Source organism: Sceloporus undulatus, chromosome 4 (assembly GCF_019175285.1).
Source record: "Sceloporus undulatus isolate JIND9_A2432 ecotype Alabama chromosome 4, SceUnd_v1.1, whole genome shotgun sequence".
Lineage (NCBI taxonomy): Eukaryota > Metazoa > Chordata > Lepidosauria > Squamata > Phrynosomatidae > Sceloporus > Sceloporus undulatus.
The window spans coordinates 52,418,848-52,446,576 of NC_056525.1; the positions used below are offsets into that span (position 1 = coordinate 52,418,848).

The window sequence follows — 27,729 nt, forward strand, 5'->3', positions numbered from 1 at the left end:
CTGTTCCATGACATTGCTGAAAACTACCTATGAACAACCAAGACAAATTCTTCCATTCCTTATAATATCTTCCATAGTAAGTGGACATGGAATTCCTTTGTTTTGAAAAGAACTGGGGTGCTAGTTTTAAAACATCAAAATCAAAGTTAACCCACTTCTATTTTTTTACAATTCCATCCTTGTTTTTCAAGACTTGAGGAGAGATGGATTAATCTCAGCATGTGCCAGAATAGAAAGCATTCCTTCCAGAAAGACAGATCTAAAGAGTTCAAGCTGTAAAGTTATATATCCTACCTTTAACTTTAACTTCCACCATATTTAACTTTAACTTCCACCATATTTGCACTCAAGCATGTCATGGCAGGAGATGACAGCTGCACTGTAAATATCCCTCTTGTAACTTAAATATTGATTTTGCAAGTCTCTCTCTATATATAGGAAAATATTTGCACCCACATGGTTTGAAAGGCAACTACGCTCACTGCAATTATGAGATTTGTAGTCCAGTACCTCTGGAGAGCAACAGACCATTAGTGCTATTCTGCCCTTAGTCCTAGTTATACAATTACATAATGGTGTGTGAAATAAATTCACTGTGTGAACAGTGGAAAGAGTGGATTTGAAAATTCAGGTTAGGCCTTCAGTCCTGTTGGGTGGCTATGAAAATGACTTTGTTAGAATCAATATGACCCATTTTACAGAATTGTTTGGGACTTATGGGGTTGGGGAGACAGGTAGTTCTCCAAACACTTTGAACATGTTGTGTAAATTATAAAAAATAATTCTGCAAATGCATTACAGTCTATGTCAAAAGTGTGCATAATATAATAAGTTTATAGTGGCAACAATAAACATATTGCTAGCACATACAATAGGGAGTACATTTTTAATGAATCTCTAGAGAGCATTGGAAAGGTATTCCTTAAGACATTTCCTTATCAAACATTAACTAAAGTTTAAAGGACAGATTTCAACATATAAATATCCTTTTAATGTTTCTAATGGTGTTTAAAAATCCCAACCACTGAATGCAAATAATACTGATGGTAATGATCACAAGGACATGCTGCAAAATTGAGGTAGAGTTCAGGGTCAAGGATTTTAAATTATACACCTAAACCCACACATATATACCCTTAGCAGTATTGTTTCTAACATTAGTACTACAAAATCCTTAACATTGTCAATTCCAAGCTACTCCTACAAAAAGGAGAAACTAAAGAGCAGTGTTTTCAATACATCAAAAAGACTTGTCTGTGTCTTACTACCATCTTCTTCTCTGATAGGTGGGGAGGGATCTTGCCCTTGGATCTAGAGATCAGTGATGTGCAGAGCTCAGGCATAAAATTTGGGCATCCATACTACACACAAAATTATATCAGCAACAGACTAACTGGCATAGCTAGGACTTTTTAAATAGGGAGAATACATATTAGAACATTGTGATTGCTGTCCTCCAGCAAAATAGGTCATTTAGAGGCTGTGCAGACCACCCCTAAGGGGCGGCCTGCAGCTGCCTCCAGGGGCTCCTGTTTGCACTCTGGAAAGGGCCCGATAGCTGCAGCACTGCAGCTTTAAGGTGTTCCTTTGGGGCTGTGTTGTGTGGACACAGTGCCAGATGAGCGTCATAACACCACACACCATGTGGAGCAGCGTGCAGTGTCACACCATCCTGGAAGTGGAGTCGGGGCATGTGTCATGTGGGCGCTACGCCCCAACATCTCCCCCAGGCCAGTGAGCACAGCCCCTTAATCAAGATTTTGAAGATGTCCATTTTTTTCCACATTTTATGAAGATGTCATAGTAAACCAAGAAAGGCTAAGGGAGCAATGACACCAGATTTGGTTGGGTTGGTTTAAGTTACAGACTATTTCAAGGAAGATTAAATTTCTATTTGGCACATTGGTTTTGAGATTTTCCATTATTACATTTTTAGGGACTAATCCCATCCTTTGCCCTTTGGGGCTTTTTAAACATGAGTTTGCCCCTGAAAATGATGAGAAGAGAGAGAAGACAAGCCTAAAGAAGGAAATGAAGAAACTAGCAGTGAATTGTCACTCTGATTTTCAGGAAGAACGATGGCTCATGTCAAAAGACCCTGGAATCGCTGTTATGAAAACTGAATAGCTTTATCCCTGTGTGTTAGAGAACACTGACAGGGATATAGGAACCCATTACAGTGATAGAAATATAGGGATTCAGCCTGTGCTGAATGGAATTAAATTCTCTCTGAAAGAAACTCAGGTATGCAGTTTCGTCATATTTCTGGACATGGTTCTGCCCAGGTTTCAGCAGTGTCCATAAGGGTACTTGCATAGCTAAAACTAGTGCACAATCTGTGGCTGTTCCTAGAGATGACAGATCTAGCTGCAGTGCAACATGTCTTTAATATAGACTGTTTGGATTGATGTAAGACACTCTACCTTTGGAAACTGTTTAGAAATGTTTGTAGATCCAAAATAATGTGTCTACAACTTCACTGGCTATTGGTTTATTTCTGGACACAGTTCAAAGTGCTGGTTATGACCTGTAAAGTACTACATAGTTTGGGTCCAGACTATCTGAAAGGCCATATGTCCTGCTACATGTCTGCCTGATTCTTAAAATTGGAACAAGTTTTGGTTTACATTAAACTCTTTAGGGCTTGCTTCTGAATGCACATGCATGGATAGGGGCTGTCATCCTGTTAGTGAGTTATGATGGCATAAATCAGACTTACACTATCACCACTGTTATCACAGAGATTAGAATTCACTACCAGCTCACAATGAGCAAAATCAAAAGCCACTTTTTCCTGCTTAAGAAATTGTTTCTTTTCTCTTTTAATTCTTTTAATTTTCTTTCTCCTGCTCCATCATTCTCCTCTTCATGCTCTTTCTCCTCTTGCCCCCCCAGACTTATGATTAAGCATCTTCTCTTTCCCTACTTGTCTGTCTTTATCATCATTGTCATTATTATTTAGAGAGCTCTTGTAGTACCTTTGAAACTAACTAAAGAAAAAAGTTGGCAGCATGAGCTTCCATACACTAAAGTCTACTTCCTCAGTATGCATCTTTGCACTCACTGGCTGCAAATGTATGGTTGCTGGTTGCTCCAGAGAACAGGACCCGAACAATGGATGATGCAAGTTACAGGAAAAGAGATTCCACCTCAACATTAGGAGGAACTTCCTGACAGTAAGGGCTGTTTGACAGTGGAACACACTCCCTCGGAGAGTGGTGGAGTCTCCCTCCTTGGAGGTCTTTAAACAGAGGCTGGATGGGCTTCTGTCAGGTATGGTTTGATTGAGAGTTCCTGCATGGCAGGGGGTTGGACTGGATGGCCCTTGTGGTCTCTTCCAACTCTATGAATCTATGATTCTATGATTCTAAGTAGACTTTAGTCTACAAAAGCTCATGCTGCCATCTTTTTTCTTTAATATGTCTTAATGGTGCTACAAAATCTAGCTACATACAGTTTTTACAGACTAACATTATTACATCTTGAATTGCAATCATTGTCAGTGTCATCATTATCATCTTCCTCTCCTCCAGTTTTTTCATCATTAGTAGTAGCATGATTATGATTATTATTTTGGAGAATGGTTCTTTCTCCTCTTCAGCTATCCCCAATCTGACTGTAAGAAAAACAAAGGAAGAAAGTTTTGTGAGGTTTAGTATTATGATTATAAGTAGATCCCACTGTTTAATGGGATCAAACTATTAAAAGCGGAGTTTGAAAAATCTGCTTTTGGCCTGGAAAAACTCCTGTGTTTTAAAAACAATGCTTGGGACAGTGTTAAAACAGCTAGGAAAAAAATTCCGATCAAAGCAGAATTTGGAAAGCTGGACTATAATTCCCATATGTTTGTAAAAACCAGTGCTTGCAAAGGTGTTAAAAATATGTGGGAGAGGGTGGAATGGGGGTTCACTCAATGCAGGGCTTGAAAAACCTTCCAGCCAGACAATTATTTTCTCATTTGTTTGATTTTGTGGTTTGTTTGTTTTTTAACATACATTACATGCTCTGAACAAATACACGTGATGGTTAATATATTGTGCATAGTAATATCACCAGAAGCCATCCCTAGGTCACACATTTTGACCCTGATCAGCCCTAATTTCACATGAGATATGCCTGATGTGTTTTGTTACTGCCTTTGGCAGTAAAGAGGTCTTATTTTATTTATTGCACTACAAGCACCAAGAAAATACTATTCCAGTTATTGTAACAAAGAGGGCAATATGGGCCTTTCATGTTCACTGTAAATAAATCTGTCAGAAATCATATGGGAGTTTTGCCTTCTCCTGCCATGGCTTATTGTCCTTGTAGTACTGGCTTCCTCTTTTTCTCTGTTCAACTGTGTGTCTTGCCCTAACACAGGGTGAAAAGATTGGGACTCCTTCATTTTATACTATGATTTTAAAAATGTGGAAATGCTCGTCCCATTTTTATCATGTTACATTTCCAGATCCAGAACATGTTTGTGTTTCTCTCTGTACCTGCAATCTCATTAATGACTTTTCTTCTGTTCAGGGGTCTATGGATGATGAGCACAACATCAGGAAAACTACTTCTCTCATTGAAAGTCAGCACCACCACCTGCTGCATTGCCTGGAGAAAACAACTGTAAGTAGCAACAAGGACACATGTAACTTTGAATGTCACCCTTCTTAGGATAGGCTTCAGTTGAAGAAGGCATAGGGATGTTATGGAATACAGCATACAAATAGATATATATATCAGCCCTTTGGTATAAATAAATGTATGTATTAATGTATGCATGTCTTGTTCCCCGTGTCTTATACACAAGAGCCTGTCATCCTGTTCAGTAGTTATGATATTATAAGTTGGACTTACAATCTTGTAACTGCTGAAGGGTTACATTTATGGTTGTTAGCATGATTCCCCCCCCCCCCCCCCCCCCCCCCCCCCCAATCTACTGTTTCAGATTGGCAGCCAAAAGGTTTCTGAGGTACTGTAGCTTGGGACACTGGGAAATAACTGCAGTATTCTCCTGGTCATGGGACACCTTGAGAAAAGCATTTATGGCACCAATGGTCTCTCCAGTTGCCTGTTCATAATGTTCCTGGTGACAAGGGGAGCACTCCAGACATCATTACCAATGGCCATGGTCTGCAGTACCACAGAAATTATTCAGCTGAGTCACTACCAGGCTGAACTGGTAGGTTTGGAGAGGAAGGTGGCATTGACAGGCATAACTAGAACGATAGAGCTCCATCATTATAGTTATGTCTCATTATGTATTACACGAAGAAAAGAATGCATTATATGAAGTAAAGGAGTTATATTTCTTGTGTCTCAGATCAGCTGGCTAACACTGAGCTGATGTGTGAAACTTGATGTGTGAAATTGTATAAGCAGTTTCATGCTGTTTTAATTGTTCTGATTACATACAATAGAATCCAGGGATTTGTAGATTCTTGAGGCTTTTAGAAATGAGTAGAGAGCTGTCCTGCTGTAAATCGAGGGAGTGCTAGAGCTCTCTAGTGGAGAACTCTCAGTATTTCACCAAACCACGAATCCCAGAATTCCACAAGAAGGAACCATGTCAATTAAAGTAATATAAGATGTCAGGAACTCTGGTGTGATACACTTTTGATAATGGCTCAGTATCCATTATTATTGTTGTTGTGATGATTAACAGACAGATATATATTAACTACTAACACTTGTGAGAAGAGAAGGAGACAGAAGTATCAAATATGGGAAGGGGTAACATAAAGGTTTTTACATAAAGCACAAGGTCATCATAACATGATCAAACTATCTCCTACTCTACAAGTTACTAGACTTCTATTGTACTGGTTCCCACCATCTCAGGCATTCTCCTCATTTTTCTTCACATAATACAATTAACATCATAAGTTCCATCTGCTCCCTTAACTACCTGATCAGTTCTAGTCTGCCCAGCCTATGGTTGCTTTTTCAGTTTTTCTTTTTTGTTTTACCTGTGACCTTCAGGCTTTTTTCCTTTCAAAAACTTCACCAGTTTTAAGGTTTGGTGTCTAGCAGGATACGGTCAATGAGAATTAAAGAAAGAGATGCTCATTTCCATTAATTTGTTGTGGCTGTGAGCCAACTTATACTGGCAATGCATCTGAGCTACCTCGGCTAAAGGTTGTTAGGTAGCCTCTTGGAATAAGAACAGCATTGGAAACTCAAGTTGGTAACTATACTGTTTGAGAGATGAGTGGCTCCTACACTTCAAGTTACTCTGTTACAATTAAAAAAATGAGTGGAAATGCTTTAAAATCATTAACATTGTCCTTGTGAGGTCCAAGAAGGACAAATAGCCTTTCATGTACATAGAAAATGTACCATCACTTCACAGTGCATCCTCATTTGGTATCATATTGCTCATGTGAGCTCCACTCAATTAGCTGAACATATCATTTGATGGCATCATGGTGTATGTGTTCCATCTCAGGTCACAGCTTGTTATGTGAGACCTCACCTGCTTATGACTAAAGCTGCAATGAGAGCCAAATTTTTGTTGTCACCACTCCTCCACACCCCTTTATTTGAAAAGATTGTGGCCAGCCTTTTGCTGCCTGTGATTTTATTCATGCAGTGCAGCTGATCAAACACAAGCAGTATACATGGGCACATACATGGGTACTGAATGCATAGCTATCATTCCTGTCAGCTGTAGGAACAGATGGAAAATCTCCCTAGCCAGAGAAATGGCACACATGGACTGCAGGGACTGATGTGCTGCATGGACATATTGAACACTACTGTCATCACCACCATACAAAATAAGGACTGCAGACATAATCTACATTATAAGATGTAACACAGAGTTCAGATGAATTATTAACAAGTGTAGTGGTGCAATTATGTTATTCTTGTTATTCTCTGGAGGACATGGCATGTGCATTTTTCCCTTAAATGAAATGTGAAGATTACCATCACTGCTAATGCAGGCATACCTTAGTTAACAAAACCTCTGATGAAGCCATTTCTTTTTACAAAGTCTTTTTACACCCACTCTGCCCCCCTTTTCCTGCTTGTCCTCTGTTTAACTGGATGTTATTTTAACATCATTGGCAGGATGGTGAGGGAGAGCTGGAGAGACAGACATTCATTACTGGGTTGGAGCAATGTGTAAACAATGCAATAAACCCTGAGCTAGAAAAGAATGAGAGCTGATTCTATCATAACTACACACACACACACACACACACACACACACACACACACACACACACACGGTATCTCTTCTCCCAGCTCTCCTATGGTTCCAGCCCCTCTGACAGACAGATCTCCTCCCCTGCCCTTCCTTGCTTCCTTCCTACCCTCTTTTCCTTCCCTTCCCTTCACTTTCCCTTCTTCCTTGGAAAGAGGTGGGGAGGAGCTGGCCTTTGCCCTGTCCTTCTCCCCAGGAGTCTCTGCCTGATCTCCCTCCCCTCCTTCCATGGGTCACCCCATCTGTGGGTCCTGAGTCTCTCCTTCCCGGGGCTCTCGGTGCCACTCTCCCATTAAGTGCTCCAGGCCCCAAGGGTGGAGGGTCCGGCTATGGTCCCTCTCCTCTCTGGCTGGAGCTGCACCCACTGCCTCCTTCCCTGGCTTCCAAGCCCTCAGTCCAGGGCTCTCCTTGCCAGGGCTGGGTGCCCCCTTGGCCCGCTTTCTCCCCATGGAAGCTGGGGAGCCCTTTGGGCAGACTGCCCACCCCCTTGGCCTTCAGGGCTCTCCCCCTCCCTGGGGGACCCCAATGGCCAGACCCTCCTTAGTGCCCCCCCAACAAGTCCCCTCTCAGGGCTGTGCAGCCCAGGCGCACTACCGGGAAGCACAGGGATAAGCAGCAATCTCCAGTGCGCAACCCACCCTGCCGGTAGATCAGAAGCTGGCGGGGGGGAGCAGCTGACGAGGCTAAATGACAGCTTGGAGCTTTGGGCATGCACAGAAAAGGTATTTTTACCCAACAATGGGGAATTGTTCTCCCCTTTTGATAGCCAACTTCACATTGGGCCCTAAGTAATGTGCTTTTGGCTCCCTTGTTTTGCTCTATTTTGCTCTGTATGTGATAAACATTAGCAAATGGGCTTGCTTTTCCAGGATGCCACCACTTTAACCATTTTTGGCATGGAAGCACATAGGGCCACGTATGATAAAGTCCATTGTGTTTGTTTTGAACTTTTTTGGTGGCGTAAGAGTGCATCCCTGTCCTTTCAAAAAAAAAAATCTACCTCTTATACTAAAGTTTCTCTTAAAGAAATGATGCCCAGAAACACATCTACTTTGTTAACTGAGGTATACCTGTATAAGTTTGTATTTAAACTGATGTACTATGTCATTCTTTTAAAATCAAGGAAAGTTGTCAATCCTGGAAAATCAGTATAGGAGTTTCATGTCAGCTTGGGCTGCAAATTGTGTCGTACACAAAAATCTTTCCTCACAAATTAAGCTGCTGCTTAGAGATAGTGTATGAAGTCAGGACTCTCACTGCTTCCCAATTATGAGTGAATGATAACAGCAAACATAGGAGCACAGTCCAATGTTGAACAGGCAAAACAATGTGCCTCTGAATTGGTAAACCAGACTATGTTTTAAAGTGTCTCTAATGCCATCACAGTTTTTAAATTAAGGCCATGCATGGCTGTAGTATATAAACAGTGTGACAAAACTATCAAAGGATATTTGTCACAAGTAGTTGTTTAAACCAGTGTTGGTCTTCCAATTTCTACTATAATGTAATGTCCTGGGAACTTTTTGCACTATCTAGTGATAGCACTATGATTTCATATCAAGGGCCATCATTACATCCTATGAAATCCTGGGGTTTGTAATTTGGTGAGGCACCAGAACTCTCTGGTAGAGAATTCTAAATACCCCTCCCTAAACTGCAAATGCCAGGATACCAAAGGATGTTACTATGGCAGCTAAAGTGTAATCATGTCACCATAGTTATGCAATCTGAAGGCTGCCCAGAGGCCTAAGTGCAATTCAAGTAAATGGGGCCGCCCGCCTCGGCGGGACGGCCCGGTTGCCGCTGGGGGATGCCCCGCGGAGGCTGCAGGCCTCTTCCGGCTCGGGCGGCTCCCAGAAGCCTCGGCGGGGGCCGCTCGAGCCGTGATTGGCCAGGATGGGGAGGAGAGGCGGTACTTCCGCCCGTGCACTGGAGACTACAGGTCCCAGCGGCCTTTGCGGGTGGAAGTGCCCACTGATTGGGCGGCGCATATTCCAGGCGCCGCCCGGGATTGGAGGGAGGCCGGGAGCGGGCTTTGCCTCCTATGCCGGCCTCCCATTGGCCAACAGGCCTATAAAAGGCCACGGCCCGAGGACGGCGCCATTTTTGCTTCGGCTGTGGTGGGTGGTGCATACATCCGTCCCAGTTCCTCCCAGGACCATTATTGGCTGAGGGGACACTCATCCTGGTCATGCCTTCCTGGCCATCGGACGCAGGACCCAGCGCCCAGTTCCCCAAGGGGTTTTTGGGTCGACCATCAGGCGCTTGGTTTTCCCCAATTTTGCCAGGGGTGGCATCCACCTGGCATTCACCGCCAGAACAGGGCAAAAACAGATCAAAGCAGGTTAGTTTGTCAATGCTTCCACCCCGTTCAGGCCAAAGGGGAGGAGGCGGGGAACCATATTGTCCGCAAAATCCGACAAAGAGGGCCCCAAGCCTCCCCCCCCCGGTGAGCTCACTTTCCCCTATTGGGTCGAGGGTTATGGGTTTACATGGCCGTGGTCTACTTGGCCTACCCGAAAGGGGCTGGCACCTCATCAGTCAAAGAAAAAATGTCCTCAGGTCACAGTCTTGGGGAGATGTCTGCGCCATTGCTTAACACAGCTCCAGGTGGGACCTCATCGAGAGTGACATTGGCTCCTCTAAGTGGGTCCGCATGCCAGGGCCAGGCCTCCACCATATGGCAGGACAGCGGGACCATATGAGGCTGTTGTGTGTTCATTCATTTAGCAGGTGTGCCCCCAGTGCGAGTTTGACCACTGCTGTGAGATTTGTTTCAGCCCTCATGCCAGAGCCTGCCTGCCCCCACCGCACCCACCACCACACCCCCCGCGCCCCCTCCGCCCCACCAACCCCCCCCGTTCATTCGATAACGGCACTCTGGCAGCTTCCTGACAGGAGGGAGTCTACAATCCGACTCCACAAAGGTGGGGGCCCCCAGTGAGCCACAACAGGCTGCCCTTGGCGGGTGTGGGCCAGCAGCCACACGACCAGGCTGTCTCCCCAACTGATCAGGTTTCACAAAGGGTTTCAGTTCCCTGCAGCGGGCTCCAGACTGCCCTCTGATGCTCGAAACTTAAATCACCCGAGACATGCCCCACATCCTCATTGACAGGAACCCTCCTGGAGAGTCGGTCAATGATGCTATCCCACCTGAGCTTTGCTCTGTCCGCTAGGCCACTCACCAAGCAGTTCGATTGGTTTGCCCTTGCAGGCGGGGGACCCTCAGACAAAGTGTGACATCCAGTTGGTCTTCTGGCTGCTACCAGTACACCCTGATGACTTCGCCTGCTGCAGGACAATTGGTACTTCGACAAGGTCATGCTCATGGGTGTTCTGTCAGCGGTTCTGCCTTTGAGACCTTCAGCACATTCCTTGAGAGGGAGATAAAACCCAGGCCACCTCCCCCACCAGTCACACTTTCTGGATGTTTTCCTTTTCATGGGCGAACCACACACCGATAAGTATACTAGCTCCTGCTCACCTTCTACAATCTGGCCAAATAATTGGGCGTGCCCTTGGCCCCCGACAAAACTGAGGGTCCCCACAACGTCCCTCACTTATTGTCATCCAGCTTGACTCGGTGGCTGGGATGCTCCGGCTCCCCTTGGACAAGCTGGAGTCACTGCACATCAACCAGGGCCATGCTCACAGCCACCAAACTGAATCACTACATAGCAAATCAGGGCCATGCTCACAGCCACCAGGCTACTTGAAGGACATCCAGTCCTTGCTTGGACACCTCAATTTCACCTACTGGGTATACACCAGACAGGGCCTTCGTGCCAGGCAGGCCAGATCACCAATTTAGGTTGCAGCCGCCCATCATCACGTGCGCTGACGTGGGGACATCAAGCAGGACCAGCAGTCTGTGAGAGGTTTCCAAGCATTTCAATGGGTTTCCATTGGCAGCGTCCTTGGGACTTGGCCAGAGTTCATGCCCACTCGGATGCAGCGGACATTGGGCTTTGGGATCTATTCCAAGGGCACTGGTGCGCCCAGCAGTGGCCTGCCCATTGGGCCAGCAGCGCCATCTGCTGCGCAATTTTTAATTCTTCCTCGCAATTTTAATTCTTCCCTGCGTGGTGCCCTTGCTTGTGGGACGGGGCGCTCATCAACTAGGCCATCGCTTTTGGTGTGACAACCTGCGGTGTGTGAACATCATTAACCGACAAAGCCCCAAACTGAGATGATCCATACAGCTTGTCAGACACTTCGCGCTTCGCTGCCTTCAGCAGAACATCACCTTCTCGGCTCGTTTGTTCAGGTTTAAAAGTATGTGTCAGATTCCCTTTCTCGTTTCCAAAACATCCAGGTTCCGCGCGCTGGTGCCCGAGGCGGACCTCGCACCCACGCCTCTCCCAGAGGATCTGTGGAGATGCCAAGCTTATGTGGCCCCTGCCACCCAAGGGCCTATACAGGGCCATGGCTAAGCTGTGGGCCTTCTTCAAGTCGGTCAATTGTCAGCCCCTGGCCTATTCAGTCTTGACTGTCCTCCGGTTCCTGGTGTGGCTGAGATGGTTGGACACTTCCCTCGGACCATGTCGTCCACTTGGCGGGGATATCTTTCTTCTCAAGTCTGAAAGACACCCAGATCCTGTGCACCTTCCTGGTCAGGAGGATGCCGGAAGGCTGTAAGAGACCACACCGATCCAACCGGGAGGGAGGAGGCCCATCTGTATCGTGCTCCTCAATATATAGTTGGCCAGTCGCCCTGGCTTGTGTCTCCTCCTACGAGGCGGACCTGTTCAAAGCTACATTCATCACTGCTTGCTTTGGGGCTTTCAGGGTGGGAAAAGGTGACCGCCTCCAGGGCTGATATATCGGGACAGGTTTACGGATTGCTGATGTGTCTGTGGCTCCTAAATATGTCTGTTTAGCTCTTCGCAGGTCCAAGTGTGATCAACTTGGAAAGGGACAACCGTTGAGCTGCTGAGGCGGTGGGCTCTTCAACCAATTGTGGCAGCCTGCCCCGGAAGGAGGCACTGTTCGTTCAGGCCGATTGAACTTGCTAGCACGCTGCCAGCTGGTGTCGATATTGCAGATGGCCTGGGGAGCCTCGACCTGCCGCTAGAATAATTCGGCAACCATTCTTCTGGATTGGGGCTGCCACATCTGCTGCTCAAGTGGGGCGCCAGTGGACATTATAAAAGGCTGGAAGATGGCGGCTACATTCGCCTGGACAGAGACGCTTCCACCGCCGGGCTTCAGGGTTGTAGGGTTGGCGGAAGGCAGGCTTGCCTTCTGGGTGGTTGCATAGGTTTTGGATCTGGTGGGCGTGGTTTCCAGGGCTGCGTAGCGGCGATCGGGAGTCCATCCGGACGCGGGGGCACTGCGAGCGAGGCGGTGTTGCCATTGTGGGGGCATCACCAGCACACCTCCCCCGTTGGCAAGGGATAGTTATGTGATATGCACAATGCAGATATGCGATCAGTCGCTTGAGCAATCATGGGATATGAGCGGTAACCCATAATCTCTTGCCATCCCGAAGCTTGGCCGTGACCAAGCACTTGGTTCATCCACTCAGTACTGGGCTGAGGATGACAGATCAGACCTCATGCATTGGAGCCAACCACATGTGGTTATGCTAATAAAGTTGTGGCCTTTCCTCAAACATGCTGTGGTTTCTTTGTGTCCGCGGCGGTCCCTCTTAGGCAAAGGGGCTGCCCGCCTCGGCGGGACGGCCCGGTTGCCGCTGGGGATGCCCTGCGGAGGCTGCAGGCCTCTCCGGCTCGGGCGGCTCCCAGAAGCCTCGCGGGGGGCCGCTCGAGCCGTGATTGGCCAGGATGGGGAGGAGAGGCGGTACTTCCGCCCGTGTCGCTGGAGACTACAGGTCCCAGCGCCTTTGGCGGGTGGAAGTGCCCACTGATTGGGCGGCGTCATATTCAGGCGCCGCCCGGGATTGGAGGGAGGCCGGAGGGGCTTTGCCTCCTAGCGGCCTCCCATTGGCCAACAGGCCTATAAAAGCCATGAGGCCTCGATGGACGGTGCCATTTTTGCTTGGCTCACCCACCCACCTCCCTCGGTGAGTTTTGGGTTTTGTCACAACTTTGTATGGCGGTTGCATAGGTCTGAATCTGGTGGGCGTGGTTTCCAGGGCTGCGTAGCGCTGGATCGGGAGTCCATCCGGACACGGGGGCACTGTGAGCGAGGCGGTGTTGCCATTGCGGGGGCATCACCAGCACAGCGCCCCCCGTTGGCAAGGGATAGTTATGTGATGAGCACAATTCAGCTATGCGATCAGTCGCTTGAGCAACGATGGGATATGAGCGGTAACCCATAATCTCTTGCCATCCGAAGCTTGGCCGTGACCAAGCACTTTGGTTCACCACTCAGTACTGGGCTGATGGATGACAGATCCAGACCTCATGCATTGGAGCCAACCCTACATGTGGTTATGCTAATAAGTTGTTGCATTTTCCGCCACATGCTGTTGTTCTTTGTGTCCGCGGCGGCGTCCCTCTTAGGCAACTCTCAGTTCGAACCTCTCCTCAATGTCCTTAGACAACTCATTTCTTGGCTTGAGTGATTCCTCCTCCCTGCCACATCTTCAGTTGAAAGATAATACTACCACTGATGCTCTTTGCAGAGTTGTTGTAGAGATACATGAAACAGCATCTGTAAAGTGCTTTGAACACATTGTAAACATCCAATTTATTTATTGACTAGTTAGGTAATTACATTTATCCCTTTCCTTTCGTCTAGTAAACATAAGGGAACTTTTTTCCTCCTCTCTATTTATTTTCATGCCATAACTGTCAGATACATTAAGTTACCTGACCCAAGTGAGATGCCTAGCTCAGTGGAACTCTGAAATCCCACTCCAACACTTTAACCACTACACCATGCCAGCTCACTTTCCATTAAAATTAAGTATGGGGATGGGATAAATGATAAAATATATTGTTCACTGCAACCATTTTGTATTAGCTAATACAATATTTTGTATTAGCACAATATAAGTGATTTTTGTAACAAAGGGACTCTAAAATGTACAATGCATGTTAATCACATGGATTAATCAGTGTAGTGCTCAAATTCTTCCTCAGTCATGAACCTTGCTGAGTAAATTTACACAAATTATCAATCTCAAAGGGTCATGTTGAGGCCAAAAAGGGTATCTTTATCCCTAGTCTTCAGAATACTGTGGATAAAATATGAGAGAGGGCTATAAGAAGCTGACATTCTCCCAACTTCAAAGCTTTGATTGAAACTTTTGAACAAATTTGTGCACATGCTCTTTTCATAAGATTTGATCTTTGGACAAGCAAAGCCATGGAGTACCATGTCAACAATTCTCCGTATATTAATTTTACAGATGCATGTCCTAAAAGGACAGTCATTTCAAAGTGATGCCAAACTTTAGAGAAGAAAGGGTTCAGATAAGTTGCTCAGAGCTTGGAAAAATTAGGAGTTTTTAGACTGCTGCTCTGTTTTATATATTGCTTTCTGTTATTTTCTTTATTGTATGTTTTAAATTGGTTTTAATGTTATAGATTGTTTAACTACAGCTTAATATCCTTTTGTATGCTTTAACTATATTGTATTATTATATTTGTTTTAATTTCTAAGCCATCTCATGTGCTAGGGTTTGGGGGATAAATGTAACTAGAGATAAGTAATAATGATGAGAGTAATGACAATAGCAATTATAATACAACATCTCCCCAAATCCGCAGCCAGCATAGTCTCTAAATTTGCTGCTCGATCATTTTTATAATAGTAAATGGGGAGAAAGAGTGGAGAAAACATTCAAAGCTGATTGTTTAAGTAGTAATTAATGTCCAAAATGTGTAGGACCTAAGATGATCAGAATTATAATAAATTATTCAGCCTTCATCCTCCATTTAGCCAAAATGTGCATAGAAATAGAAATAATGATACATCAGAAATCAGGAGTGGGCTGGGGTAAGGGTGATGTGACTCACTGCAACCTCAGTCAGTGCTAAATGGCTGTTTGGTTATTGGAAAGGGTGTGCTGCTGACCTAAACCATCTATCATTTTCAACATAGAGGTTGTCATTCACAGACTGACATGCAGCATGTTTACTGTGTGTTTTTTCAGTGCACCCATCAAAACAATTCAATCAGCATTTGTGCTGAAAATGCATGTCTTTCCATCATACTTAACCAATTAATGGGAAAAAAGTATCACTCTAACAATAAATTATCATCGTAGCCTATGAATTCTTGAAACACCAAGGAGTCATTTTGCAATGTCACATCATGGCCAGTGGAATGATCCATACATAAGAGTTACCCACAGGTTTCAAAGGGCAATGTTACCTTTCCTCCAACCACTCGAACTAATCAGTAGTGACTGCTGCTGAAATTCAAGAGCAAAATATCTGGGTTATGACAAATCATCTTCAGATTCAGTGAATCAAATGAAACAAAGCTGGAGAGGACTGGTCTCTAAATGCATAGTCATATCAGTTGAAAACATAATTGATCCTTTATTCCATATCAGTATGCACATGTCTTTTCCTTAGCAGCTCAATTGATTATACCAGTCAACTCTAATCCATCTGTGTGGTTTATGATCCTCAGGTGTTCCCCTTTGAGAGAACCTCTGTTAAACATCTTAGAATTTATTTTTTTCCTTAACATGGAAACCAAAGAGTCTTCCAATGACATTGGGCCTTTGTTCTTGTTTGGAAAGTGGACTTTTAGGTGTGTTAAAGGAAAGGCCTACTTGCCCATTCAAACTTGTGTGGTGCCAGGTGGAATGCTGAGACTGAACATTGGAATGCTGGAATGGACAATCAATGGTGTTTTTATCTTTTGTTGACATGTTGTCCTGTAGGGATTGTCCTATCTTGTGGATGATCCCCTGTTATCTGTACGAACTTCCACCTTCAAGGTATTTCCTTCTTAATTCAATCTGTATACTGCAGTCTGTGCCATGTCCTGAGTGTTGTTTTCTGCCTTGTTAGTGATCCTGTTCTTAGCAGACTGTGCATGCTAGAGCATTTTTGCTATTGGTGACACTGAGTACTATGAAAAAAGTAACTGTTTTATTAATTTTTAACACTTCCTAGATCAAAGAGGGAGAAACTAAATGTAAACATTAAGTATCTGCATAATTGAAATGGTTGTGGCAGCTGTCTATATACTGAGATTTCTCCCTTTTAGTTCCTATTCATGAGTCTAAGGTACCACTCATTTCCACTCTTTGTTTGGTGCGTGTTTATATACATATATATCTTCATATTTCTGATCTGGTTATAATAGCTATTCTAGATTATACAACATCATAAGGCTATTGCTAGGGCATTCTTCATATGTTATAACAGTGGTGTGGCAGCCACTTATTGGCCAAAATTCTATTATTACTCCAGACTAGAGTAGACCTATTGAATCAATGACATTTACCTATGTATTAAATGGCCATTCAACAATTAATTGAATAGGTCTACTCTACTTGTGATGAATCAACAGGATGCCAGCTCAGATATCCTCCAAATGTTTTGGATGGCTGTACCTGTCATAGATTACAGTTTCCATCAATCCAAGCCAGCACAGCCAATGATAAGGAAGTTGTAGTCCAACACATTTTGAGAGTACTACATTGGGGAATGTTGCCTTATGCTGGTGTCTCGTGGTTTGTAGGGTTGTGCCAACTGAATAAGATTGCCCCACCAGACTTCACCTTTGCATTTGGCTATGTGACAACTTCGCAGGAAGCACGTGCCTTATTGGCTCTGCCCACAGGCAGCACAACTCAATAAGAAGTTCCGACAATACTTGAGGGACAATTGTTAAGAGCTAATATTATAAGAGCTAAGCTCAAACATATTCAACAGTTATCTTCTAGCTTGAAAGCACAAGATTGTAATCAGTTTGCTTCCCTATAAATGTTGTGGGCCTATGCTATTCAACTAGATTGCTTGTAAAAATCTGTAATGTCATTTCCCTGACCATGTTCCTTTCACTCATATTCATCATTTTAACCACAGTCCTGTTTCACTTAGGTCCAGGCTCAGCTTCATAACCTTAAATCCAGCATATCATATCACATTACATAACCAAGATATTTATAACAGGAACTGGTTTTTCCAGTTGAGTGGCTGAACTCCCTCGCACAGTGTGCCATGTTGCAGCCTACTCACACTGGAGGCAGCTTTGCACATTCAAAAGAGCAGTGGCAGAGGAAGCACGAGTGACTCATGAGCTTGTTTTTATGCAGGCAAAGTAGAGTCAAATATCCCACGAGGAGATACATGAGCTCTATACATCTCAATTGCTTGCATATTTCACCATGCAGAAAATACACAAGATTTCCACTTTGGTTTTGACCTAGACCATGGAAAAAGATGTAGCACTAGTACTCCATGCTTCCTCTGTGCATTATTCCTTATTTGAATAACCTCAGTGAAAAACTGAGGTACCTTACCTATGTATGTGGTGATGTTCCACTGGATCCAGTGTTCTTGCTTTAGAAAGAGAGTACAGATTGCAACCTAATTAGCAGGGAAAGGTAGTGTAGCATGTAATGTAGTTTCTGCAAACGATTATCAAAAAAATCATGCAAAGGGATGGTGTAGTACAGGCTACAGCTCCTATAATTTGCATTCCATTTTCTAAGCAAAAACTTCATGCTGTCTACCTACTTGGTCCTTAAACTGCCCATTGCCCTTTATTTGCCTTACTTTGAGCTATAAAAATGTTACTTTGTGGACTCCAACTCAAAGAATTCCTAAAATACTAGGAGGTGTAATGTCAAACAAGTAACTTTGCCAAGCTCTTCCCTTTATTGTTTCCCTTTTTTGTAATGATGAATAGTCATCATTTACCAGTATTGATTGACTGGTTGATATATCCTGGATGATATATTTATATCCTGCCTGCCCCCCCTCCCTAATTAATAGACTTTGATTACTCTACCTATTTCTAAATCTGACTCTTCACAATTATTATATATGAATTACATTCAGTGTTAGGTTTATCTGTAGAAGACTGTAACAGGCAAAGAGGCAGAAACAAAAATAGCAAGCCAAAGAAAGATAATTATTTACTAAAATAAAGCCAAATTACAGACCACATATCCCTGCAAAGTAAATCTTGTAGTATACCCATCTGCTTTATAGGCCTGGAAAAGGATGCAACTTCCCCTAAACTGGAATGGAGAATATTAGGTCAGCCTAGGTGGAGAATATCTGGCTGAGAACTTTGGCCATTCAGATTTCAACTCCCATCAGCCCTTACCAGTAGAAAAAATGGTAAGGAATTATAGAGGTTGCAGTTCGACTACTTCTAGAGGCCATGTGTTCTACATGCCTTCCCTAAAGTATCTAGAGGGTGCTTTGCATCTGCTGTGTGCCCTTAGCACACCAATGCAGGAGTTTAAGGCTCAACAGTTTGACAATTTGTAAGGTACCAGACTTAATCCCCCTGCCTCTTTGCTTGGAACTGCCATAATGGGGGAATTACCTAGAAGCCAACAACAATGCATGGCTATATTTGACTTACTTAACAGATCATACCATCTCTCTGGTTCAGTCAAAGGCTTCCTGCACCATTGGAACTTAACTAATGAAACTGCCATTTGATTAATTAAAAAAACTGAAAATAAAAACTTTTGGGATTCTCTCCATAACTATTCCCTGTTTGCTAGAGATATAAAGATGTTTAGATATTACCCCATCCTTAATACATCAAGGCAGCCCTGTGGAGGAAAAATTGTCAATCACCATGAGATTTATATTTCCTTTTTGCAACAACAACAACAAAAATCACACATCTGGTCAGATTTTTGTGAAATACTGCAAAATACAAATTTTGGAGTGCAAAAATAGAAAAAACAACATTAAATTTTCACAAAACATTTTTAAAGGGAAAAAAAACCAATCAGAATGCACAAAAAAATGGTAGCATCTCACAGAGAAGGTGGGGAAAATGATTTATTTGTTGTCCTTGTTGTTGTTCTGTGGCTGAGACTGAAATGAAATAAGCAAATATTTGCATCCCTGCAAATATTTGAATTACAAACTGAATATAGTCTGCCAATGGAACCCATTACAGCCTGCCATATGCTGGACAGTCCCTTCTGTCTGCATGCAGAAAAAACACAGGATTGTCAAATATCTAGCAGATTTCAGGACAAGGCCGACAAACTATGTTCAGCTTGATGGGGTATGCAGGAGCTGGGCAGAGCAGTAGAGGACTAGGAGACCTGGAGATGTCTCATCCGTAGGGTCGCTGTGATCGATGCAAAGGCAGTTAACAACAACAAAAATAGTACAGTATGATATAGTAAATATTATTTATGTCAGGCATAATGCAGAAGGAATTGTCTTGGATAAGCCCTATTGATATTTACAGTACTTGAGCTGTGCAAGAGAACTTCCATGTTCAAAATCTGAATCTGAAATTATATCAGTGGGACTTGCAGAAGATAATTTCCTCTTGTACTAAACCTTTATTTAGACACTGGTAAATTATATATTTGTTAGCTTTATAATATTTGTAGAATTTCATATCCATTTCAGCCGAAAGGGCTCAGAGTGGATAACAAAATTTAATTAAAAAATCCAGTCTATAAAGGCAATAAAATAATATACAATCAACAGAATAAATTACCCATGGGCACTCAATCCCAGCTGTTTAAAGGCAGCCCCAGATAATATAGATTTTCCAGAGCTTTTATAGTTGTACAGCATATGAAAGCATCATTTGCAGTAAAAAGGATACTCATAAGTTGTATAAATGAAATGAAATTAAAATAATTCAGTCTAAGGAACTGGGGAGTCTCTAAGGGAACAAAGTTCTTTAACAATGGAGCACGTATCAAGAACAATTCTAGTTAGATTTTCTTAGCTTTCATGGACCTGAATATAACTGTCCATATTTAACAAATTCTCTAACAATGGAGCACATATCAAGAACAATTCAAATTGGGCTTTCGTGGGCCTGAATGTAGTAACTTTACCCATATTTGCACAAATATGAACAAAGTTACCATATTTAAGGAGGCATTCAGAATGTGTGTAGATAGAAATGAGTAGACCATGTTGGCAGAGAATGACAAAGACATTTAAGTCACAAGTTTCCTTGTAAAAATACAGGCAAATCAGAAATCCAGTACAAAGGTTCCTTATGACAGCAGTTTTAGGTATTAGTTATCTGAGGCATCACCAGCCAATTGCACAAGTAGCTTCCATGCTCAGCTGTGATAGTGTCCAAGCCAGGACCTGAACAGAGAGGAAATGTTCTAACAACTGGAACAAGTTTCCCTGTGACTGTGTCCTTGCCAGCACTACAGGAAGCACCACCAACCAAATCCTGTTTAAACACTGGCTACCTGAAAGAAAATTCTGTCAAGGTTTCTAAAGCCACAGCCAAAGAAAATACATGACAGTGCTTTTTGGAAAGTTCAGCCAGTGGGTAGTGGTGGTGGGTGGTAACAGATTTTTAAAAGTCATTTTGGAAGCTACTAACATTGGTTCATGTTCTTCCTGGCAGAATCATGAATTCATTGATGAGCAGTTATTTGAGCAAAATTGCCTGGAGAACTATCCATCCACTCGCAGCCCCTCCCTCTCGAGTCACCATGGCTTGACCACCTCCTGCTGTTCCCGACGCAGCAAGAAGACAACGCACCTCCCCAATTCTAGCGTGCCAGCAACCCGGCTGAGGAGCATGCAGGAGCTCAGCACCATACACATACAGTGCAGTGAACAGCCGTCACTTACAACAAGGTACAAAAGCATTCCACAATGAAGGAAGACTTTCACACCTGCACTACCAGTCCTCAGCAGGGGCAAGTGGTTTTCAGCACCAGTTCTTCCCCATTATGTTGAACTGAGGATTTAATGTGATATTTTCCCAGATGACTCCACCTTGGTGGTGATTGGTGCTGGGATAAATGTTTATGCAGACCAGAAGCCATTTCAAAATTCAATTTGAAATTTCCAAATGTAGATTTGGATTCTACCTGGAAGGAGAGACACACTGAAAACGACTGTATGATATCTCCATGTGAGATAGTGGATGTCTCTAATCTTGGCATTACTACATTACTGCTGTCACAGGGAAGCAGATGGCTGGTAATACTGGGATTAAGACTCTACAAATAAAAATATCCCTAAGCAGTTGCAAGCACCACAAAGTAAGCTTTTAAATGGCTAGCATGTGACATTTGAACATCTGAACTGACCTTTGATTTATGGCATGCTGAATGGATCTTATGAATGTCCACTATAATTTGCTATATCTTGGAAAATATCCAAAAAGCTAGCAGAATATATAGGCTGGCATCTTTCTTAATGATATACACCATCTTATGTCCACCTTATGCCTGTGTATGTCTTTTTTTGTTGCTGTTCTGGAGGATGGCATTCTCACCATAATGAACATAGCCCCCTTGACTCAGCTTTTAGTCACTGCGGACCCCATCTCTAGCCACACGCTGTCTAGTGGAGAGAATGAGAGAGAGGAATCACAGATGTCTGGCTATGTCCCTGTAGCTAGATGCAGAATGATTATGTCATCCACTGAGGGCCCCGAGGGCCCCATCACATACCCAGGTTCACTGTAAAATAAACTTTTCCTTTTATAACAGGTTAACTTGACAGTGTGAATATGCCCACAGTCAGGGCAGAAATTAGAAAGCACCTGTTTTCCAAAGGCCCAGATTCAGACCCTAGCATCTCCAAGAGAGCTAAAGACAAATCTTGGGAAGAGTTTCTCATTCAGCATAGATGATGAAGAGGTAGATTGACTATACCTCATTGAGTACAAGTCTACTTCTCATAGTCCTGTGTTGAAACCCTGTGTTCAGGGTAATGACCAGGACAGTGGTGGCAAACCTTTTGGAGGCTGCATACCGGGGGCAGGTTTCTACCCCCAGAGGCTTCTGCCCTCTGGAGTGGGACTTTTCCCCCACCCCTTCCCCAGCCTCCAGCTGTCTCTGGGAGACATCTAGAAGCCAGGGATGGTCCGGGAGGGGGTTCATAGGTGTGCGCCCATTGCTCCTCCTCCTCCTGCCCTTTCCCCTGCCTCCAGCTGTCTCTCAGAGACAACAGGGGGTCAGGAAGGGTTCATCAGGAGGAGGAACAGGTGTGTGCCCACTCCTTCCCCTCCCCATGGGCCCTTCCTGACCTCCCGCTGCCTCCCCAGGGAGAGACAGCTGGGGGTCAGGAAGGGTCCGGGGGGAGAAGGAACAGGCTGTGCACACTCCTTCTCCTCTCCATAGTCCATTCCTGATCCCCAGCTATCTCTCAGAGACAGCTGAAGGCCGTGGAAAGGGCAGGAGGAGGAGGAGGATCAACAGGCTGCTTCTCCTAAGAAAGCTGCGGGTGAACAAGGGCCCATGGAGAGGAGGAGGAGTGAGCACACACCTGTTCCTCCTCCTCCCAGACCTTTCCTGACTCCTAGTTGTCCCTGGGGAGGCAGCTGGGGCTCAGGAAAGAAAAGTGGGGAGGAGAAGGAGTGGACATGTGCCCGGTCCTCCTCCTCCCATACTTTTCTCTGCCCCCTGGGGAGAATGCCAGTGGCTCTTCCTCCCCCGCCCTTCCCCTGACCTCCAGGTGTCTCGGAGTGGCAGCTGAAGGCTGAAAGAAGGCTGGGAGGAGAAGCCAGAGACACGCAACTGTGGTTCTCCCCAGCACCAATTTCTGGTTTCCAGCTGTCTCTTAGAGACAGCTGGAGGCTGGGGAATGGCAGGGAGGAGGAGGAATGTGCACGCACGTGCCTGTTCCTCCTTCTCCCTGGCCTGTGCCGGTTGAAATGGTGTCATGTGCCACTTGGGGCATGCATGCCATAGGTTTGCCATCACAAGCTTATACCATAATGCTGAAAGAGAAAAATGATTTTAACATATACAGTTGGCCTTCCACATTTGCAACTTTGACTTTTGCAGATTTGATTATTCAGAGATTTAATATGTTCTCTCAAGGAATCTTTAGGTCTTCCAGCGTAACTCTGTGGTCAGCCAGAAGTCATGCTGGACCTAGAGATTCCTAGACAGAACACTTCTCTAGACATTTCTACATCCTCCTTTGCAATTATATGGTTAATGTCTGACAGATATTGACCACAGAGTTGCACAGGAGGACCTAGAGATTCCTAGAGGGGTGTTTTCTCAGGTAAAATAAATTGTCTTTTTTTATTTGCAGTTTTCCCACTTTCATGGGGCTCATGTGCTCCTAATCCCAGCAAATGTGGAGGGTCTACTGTAGTTGCCAGTGAACAGAAAGGGCCCTAGCTTAGTGAAAGGGCATTGCAAGCAAAAGTCCTGGGTTCAATCCCTGGCACCTCTAGGTAGGACTGGCAAAAAAAAAAGACTCTTCTCTGAAACACTAATGTGTAACTGGATGCCAGTGTGAGCAGTATTGAGCCAGATGGATTAAGGGTCTGAGTCAATGTAAGACATATTTGTTTTTATAAATTCATAGCTACATAAGTAGAAATTCAGCTAATACAGTTCTTTTTGTCAAGGAAGTGTTGTTGTTGGGGAAGGCAACTCCATTGAATTTTCCTGTTACACAGCCCTTAAAAGAGACTGAAGTCTTAGATTCACTGGGAAGTTGTTCACCTGGCAATGATATAAAAATAACTATATATTGATTTAGGGTGCAGACTTGGAGGTGATTTTGTAGGACACTCGGTGTCAGCCCAGCTAGCCCATGTGAACACTGATTTCAGTCTGGCACGTGTGGTTGCCATTGTGGTCAGTCCATGGTATAATGCCCTGTACTCACCCCTAATTAAGTGGCCAATGTAGACACACTCTTAGTCTAGTTTTAACTTTTTCTGACAGAGACTATGCATTACAAAAGGAATGGATAAACGTAGGCCCTAGGTCATGTTTGGTTCTCTTGTTTTTCCAAGAATTTTTCCTAGATGGCCAATCCTCACTCGTGATAGCATCATTTGGCAGTTGCCCAATTCTTGTACACATTTTCTCATTCCAAAAAGTTGAAATGCCCCTCTTAAGGTTTTGTGACTGGCAATGAGAGCCTTAAACTAAATATGCAGAAGTTTTTATTCCAGCCTTTTGCATTTGCCCCATCCACCATTAAAAGGTGACCCTCGAGAATTTACTACAGGTCCTCCAGCATGTTCTTGTCTTTCAAGAATATCCATAGTGTGGAATACAAGCAGCAGCTTTAGTCTTCACTTCTATCCCATTAACATTTGTTTCAAAATTATTTCTTTTGTCTTATAGTCGCTCCAGCTTAAATATGAAATCAGATGATGGACTGAGACCGAACTGCAAAGCCTCCCAAATAACAACAGCAATCATCAGCATCCCAACACCCCCGGCGCTGACACCAGAAGGCGAAAGCCGGCCTCCTCCATCCAATCCTGTCCACTCTACGAACATTGTTAGCAGCAACATTGTCAAGGTCTCGGCTTTGTAAGGTTGTGTTGGTCAAAGGAGGTGGCTTGGAAGAAGGCCAACATTCCTTTCTCTCTCCCTGCCTCCATGTTCCTTCTTTGCTGCATATTGTGCCTAGATGGATGGCTGGATGGACTGCTAGACCAACCTGACCAACATCTAAGAATTAACAGAGGGAGCCCTCATGAGGCAGCTTCCCTTAAACTCATGATCATGCTGCAGATTGAGCTCAGAAGAAATAGGAAGCTGGGGGCGTGTGTGGAGGGATGATGGAAGGAACTCTCTTAGTTCATAAACAAACTTTGTTCCAGGATATGGGGCATAGAACAGTTTCCAGAAAGTGGAAGAGAAGTCCTGTCATAGCTACAAGGAAGTCAATAAAGAAGCAGAATTATAACACTGTGTATCTCAGCACCTTTTAATAGGTTTTTAATGGATAATATTTATTCATGAGGAAATGACTGAAAAAAAAGGTGATAAAATGGATTTTGTGATATTTTTTCCTTCATGCAGCAGGATCCTTAATCAACCAAAACTACTTTTTTTTTCTTTTATAGCTGAAGGTTTTAGACAAAAGCCACCTTGTCACCAGGAATTTAATTTCCGTTCTTTTGTGCGTGTGTGCGTGCGTGAGAGAGAGCGATATAATCACAAACTGGCACAAAAGCTCTGAGCACACCTTCCTGTTTCTGGGCTCAACCCTGCAAAGACTTACTGTTTGCATGGTCCACACATGCTTCAAGTAATGCCTGTAGAACCAATGGTTCTGCTCACTGTACATCTGTTTCTGCATGAGTGTGTCTTTGCAGGCTTCAGCCTTTTTAGTGGACAGTAGCAAAACACACATCTGCATGCAATCTCACACACATACACACACACACAAGCACCAATAAAAACTTTCATTGTGGATGGCATTTTTTTTTCTTAAGATAGTTTTTTGTAATTGCCTTTAATTCAACACAAATTGCAGTTGCAAACAGTGTATTTGTCTGCTAATTATTGTCTGTGGAAAAAAATATTTGTGGGGGGAGAAGACAGGCGTTGGTAGTCAGCCACAATTTTTTGCTTTTTTAAAAATAAATTATTTTGTTATCACAAGCTCGTAAAGAGTGTAACTAGATGAACTAGTTCTATACTTTTAAAAGTCTAAAAAAAAGTGAGCTTAGAGGAATTATAAATTTTTTTATCCTGTACACACAAGTTTCAAAGAGGAAAAAAACCATACAAAGCAACTGTGCCAGATGTTCATAAATGGTAATCTAGATCCATACTTTCTTTTTTTCTGTTTTATATGTGTTTCTTTTATAGTAATTGAAGTGTCTGCCATTGTATATAGTAGCCAGGTAGTCAATGGATCTGTCTTTGGTAGGATTACTTCAGGAGCCAACTGTTTTGCATGGACTGACAGTGTGTCTCATTTTGTAATACAGTCCTGTGGCTCTTAGTGACAGTAAGTGACTGGGTTGCATCGACTTAATGGATAAAGCAATTTAATAATATTGGACTTTCCCTTCTTAAAGCATTGTTTCCTGTCGAAGAGGAGGATTGCTTCTAGATTTTTGAGGTCTACTTTATATTAGAGTACCATTTCTAATCAATTTATAAAACACTGTTAATAGATGGTTTAAATAATATGTATGTTTCAAAATAGCTCACCAGTTGTTAAATACTGTATTGTTATCCTGTTTTAGAAAGTTAGGACTGTGAGTTATAACCATCTATAAGGTTTTATACCAACATTCTCCTGACAGACCTCCCTTAGGTGCCAGACTTTGGGACCTCCATCCATGTCAACGAGATTTATGCTAATACACAGCTCTGTGGATTGTGTCCTTTGTCTGTCCTAAAATTTGCACAGTTTTTTAATCTCTTTGATCTCATTTGCCTTTTGATGTATTTTGTGTCCCTTTTTCAAACGTGTTTTCTGTTGCCCATACCATATTGTCTTTTGCAGATTTGCTTTTCCTTTCTGAGTTTAATTCAGAATATTTTAAGTGGCCATTGTGTTGCTGTTTTAAAAGGAGAGAGGCTTCATAAACCAGACCCAGACATTGATAAAATATTCTGCTCCAATGGGGAAAATTATTCTAGGATTTATTCAGGCATCTCTTATTTAAACTTTTCAGGCATTGAAAAAATAGTTCTAAGAAGCCAAGAAAGAGAGAGAGAAAAGAAAGAGGAGAGGGGAGGGGAGGGGAGGGGAGGGGAGGAGAGGAGAGGAGAGGGGAAACGTTAACCAGTTCTGTGGTCACATACATTTAGCCAATCAAAAACTAAACAATTTGGTACTATATGATCACCTGTTAACCCCCAACTTCTTTCTTGGTTTCTACCCTGTTTTCTCAAAGATTTAGACAATGATGCTTTCTAAGAACTCACTACTTTTTGAGCTGTTGAGAAAGAAATCCCCATACATTGTCCACATAATTCCCTGCACATATAGTCAAAGGATGCAGTTACCTGTTTTTGCAAGGTGCCAGCTAAGCCAGTTGTACAACTTTCTCAAGTCCACTTGGGATGAGCCACAGCTCCCCTACTGCCAATTTTTAAAAAACTCTACTATATCTTCTAGGGATGATGGAGGACACCTTTGCTAGGTGTTAGACCTAGGATGAATTATTTTCTAACCAGAAGTGAATAGAAATCATTTTCAAGTTTGAGAAAGCTCTCCTAGGCTTCAAAAACTCCCTGTGACCTATAGAGGAAGAATTTAAACTTTATTTTTTAAACAAAAAAGATGCTGGAAGTGGAGCACAAAAGTCATAAGGGGCCAAATTGGGGCCCCTGGGGGTTGCATGCAGCCCCTACAACATACTTTACCCATTCATGGGTTAAATCTAAGTGACATGGATAAAGCAGTGTGTATTGCATGGACCTGCTCTAGCCGGGATTTATCCCTCTGACTAAGCACATCAAACATTTGTTAGTGTCACTGGGCCCTTAATGTACACACATAATTCTAGTGCTATGATTCCACTCTAATTGACATGGTTCCATCCTATGGAATCCTAGGATTTGCAGTTTAGAGATGGATGTTTAGAATCCATGCCAGAGAGCTTTAGGGCCTCATCAAACTATAAAGCCAGGATTAAATAGAACACAGCCTCAATAGTTAAAGTGGGAACATAGTACTGTTACTGTGTAGTGTGAAAGAGCCTACTACTTTACAGGAAAGATTTGATAAACGTGGATG

At 43.5% G+C, this 27,729-nt stretch overlaps 1 protein-coding gene across 3 annotated transcripts in view; it reads left to right on the top strand.

The window, feature by feature from the left end:
• Positions 1 to 26,712, top strand: part of KCND3 (potassium voltage-gated channel subfamily D member 3) — a 426,026-nt gene extending 399,314 nt beyond the window's left edge. For 2 of the 3 annotated variants that reach the window (XM_042466200.1, XM_042466202.1), the window contains exons 5-8: positions 4,516 to 4,608; positions 15,999 to 16,055; positions 20,657 to 20,892; positions 24,363 to 26,712. In XM_042466200.1, coding sequence (XP_042322134.1) covers positions 4,516 to 4,608; positions 15,999 to 16,055; positions 20,657 to 20,892; positions 24,363 to 24,558 — 582 coding nt within the window. In that variant the 3' untranslated portion in view covers positions 24,559 to 26,712. The remainder of the gene's footprint in view (positions 1 to 4,515; positions 4,609 to 15,998; positions 16,056 to 20,656; positions 20,893 to 24,362) is intronic. The other variant, XM_042466203.1, reaches the window with a different exon arrangement.
• The last annotated feature ends 1,017 nt before the right edge of the window (positions 26,713 to 27,729 follow it).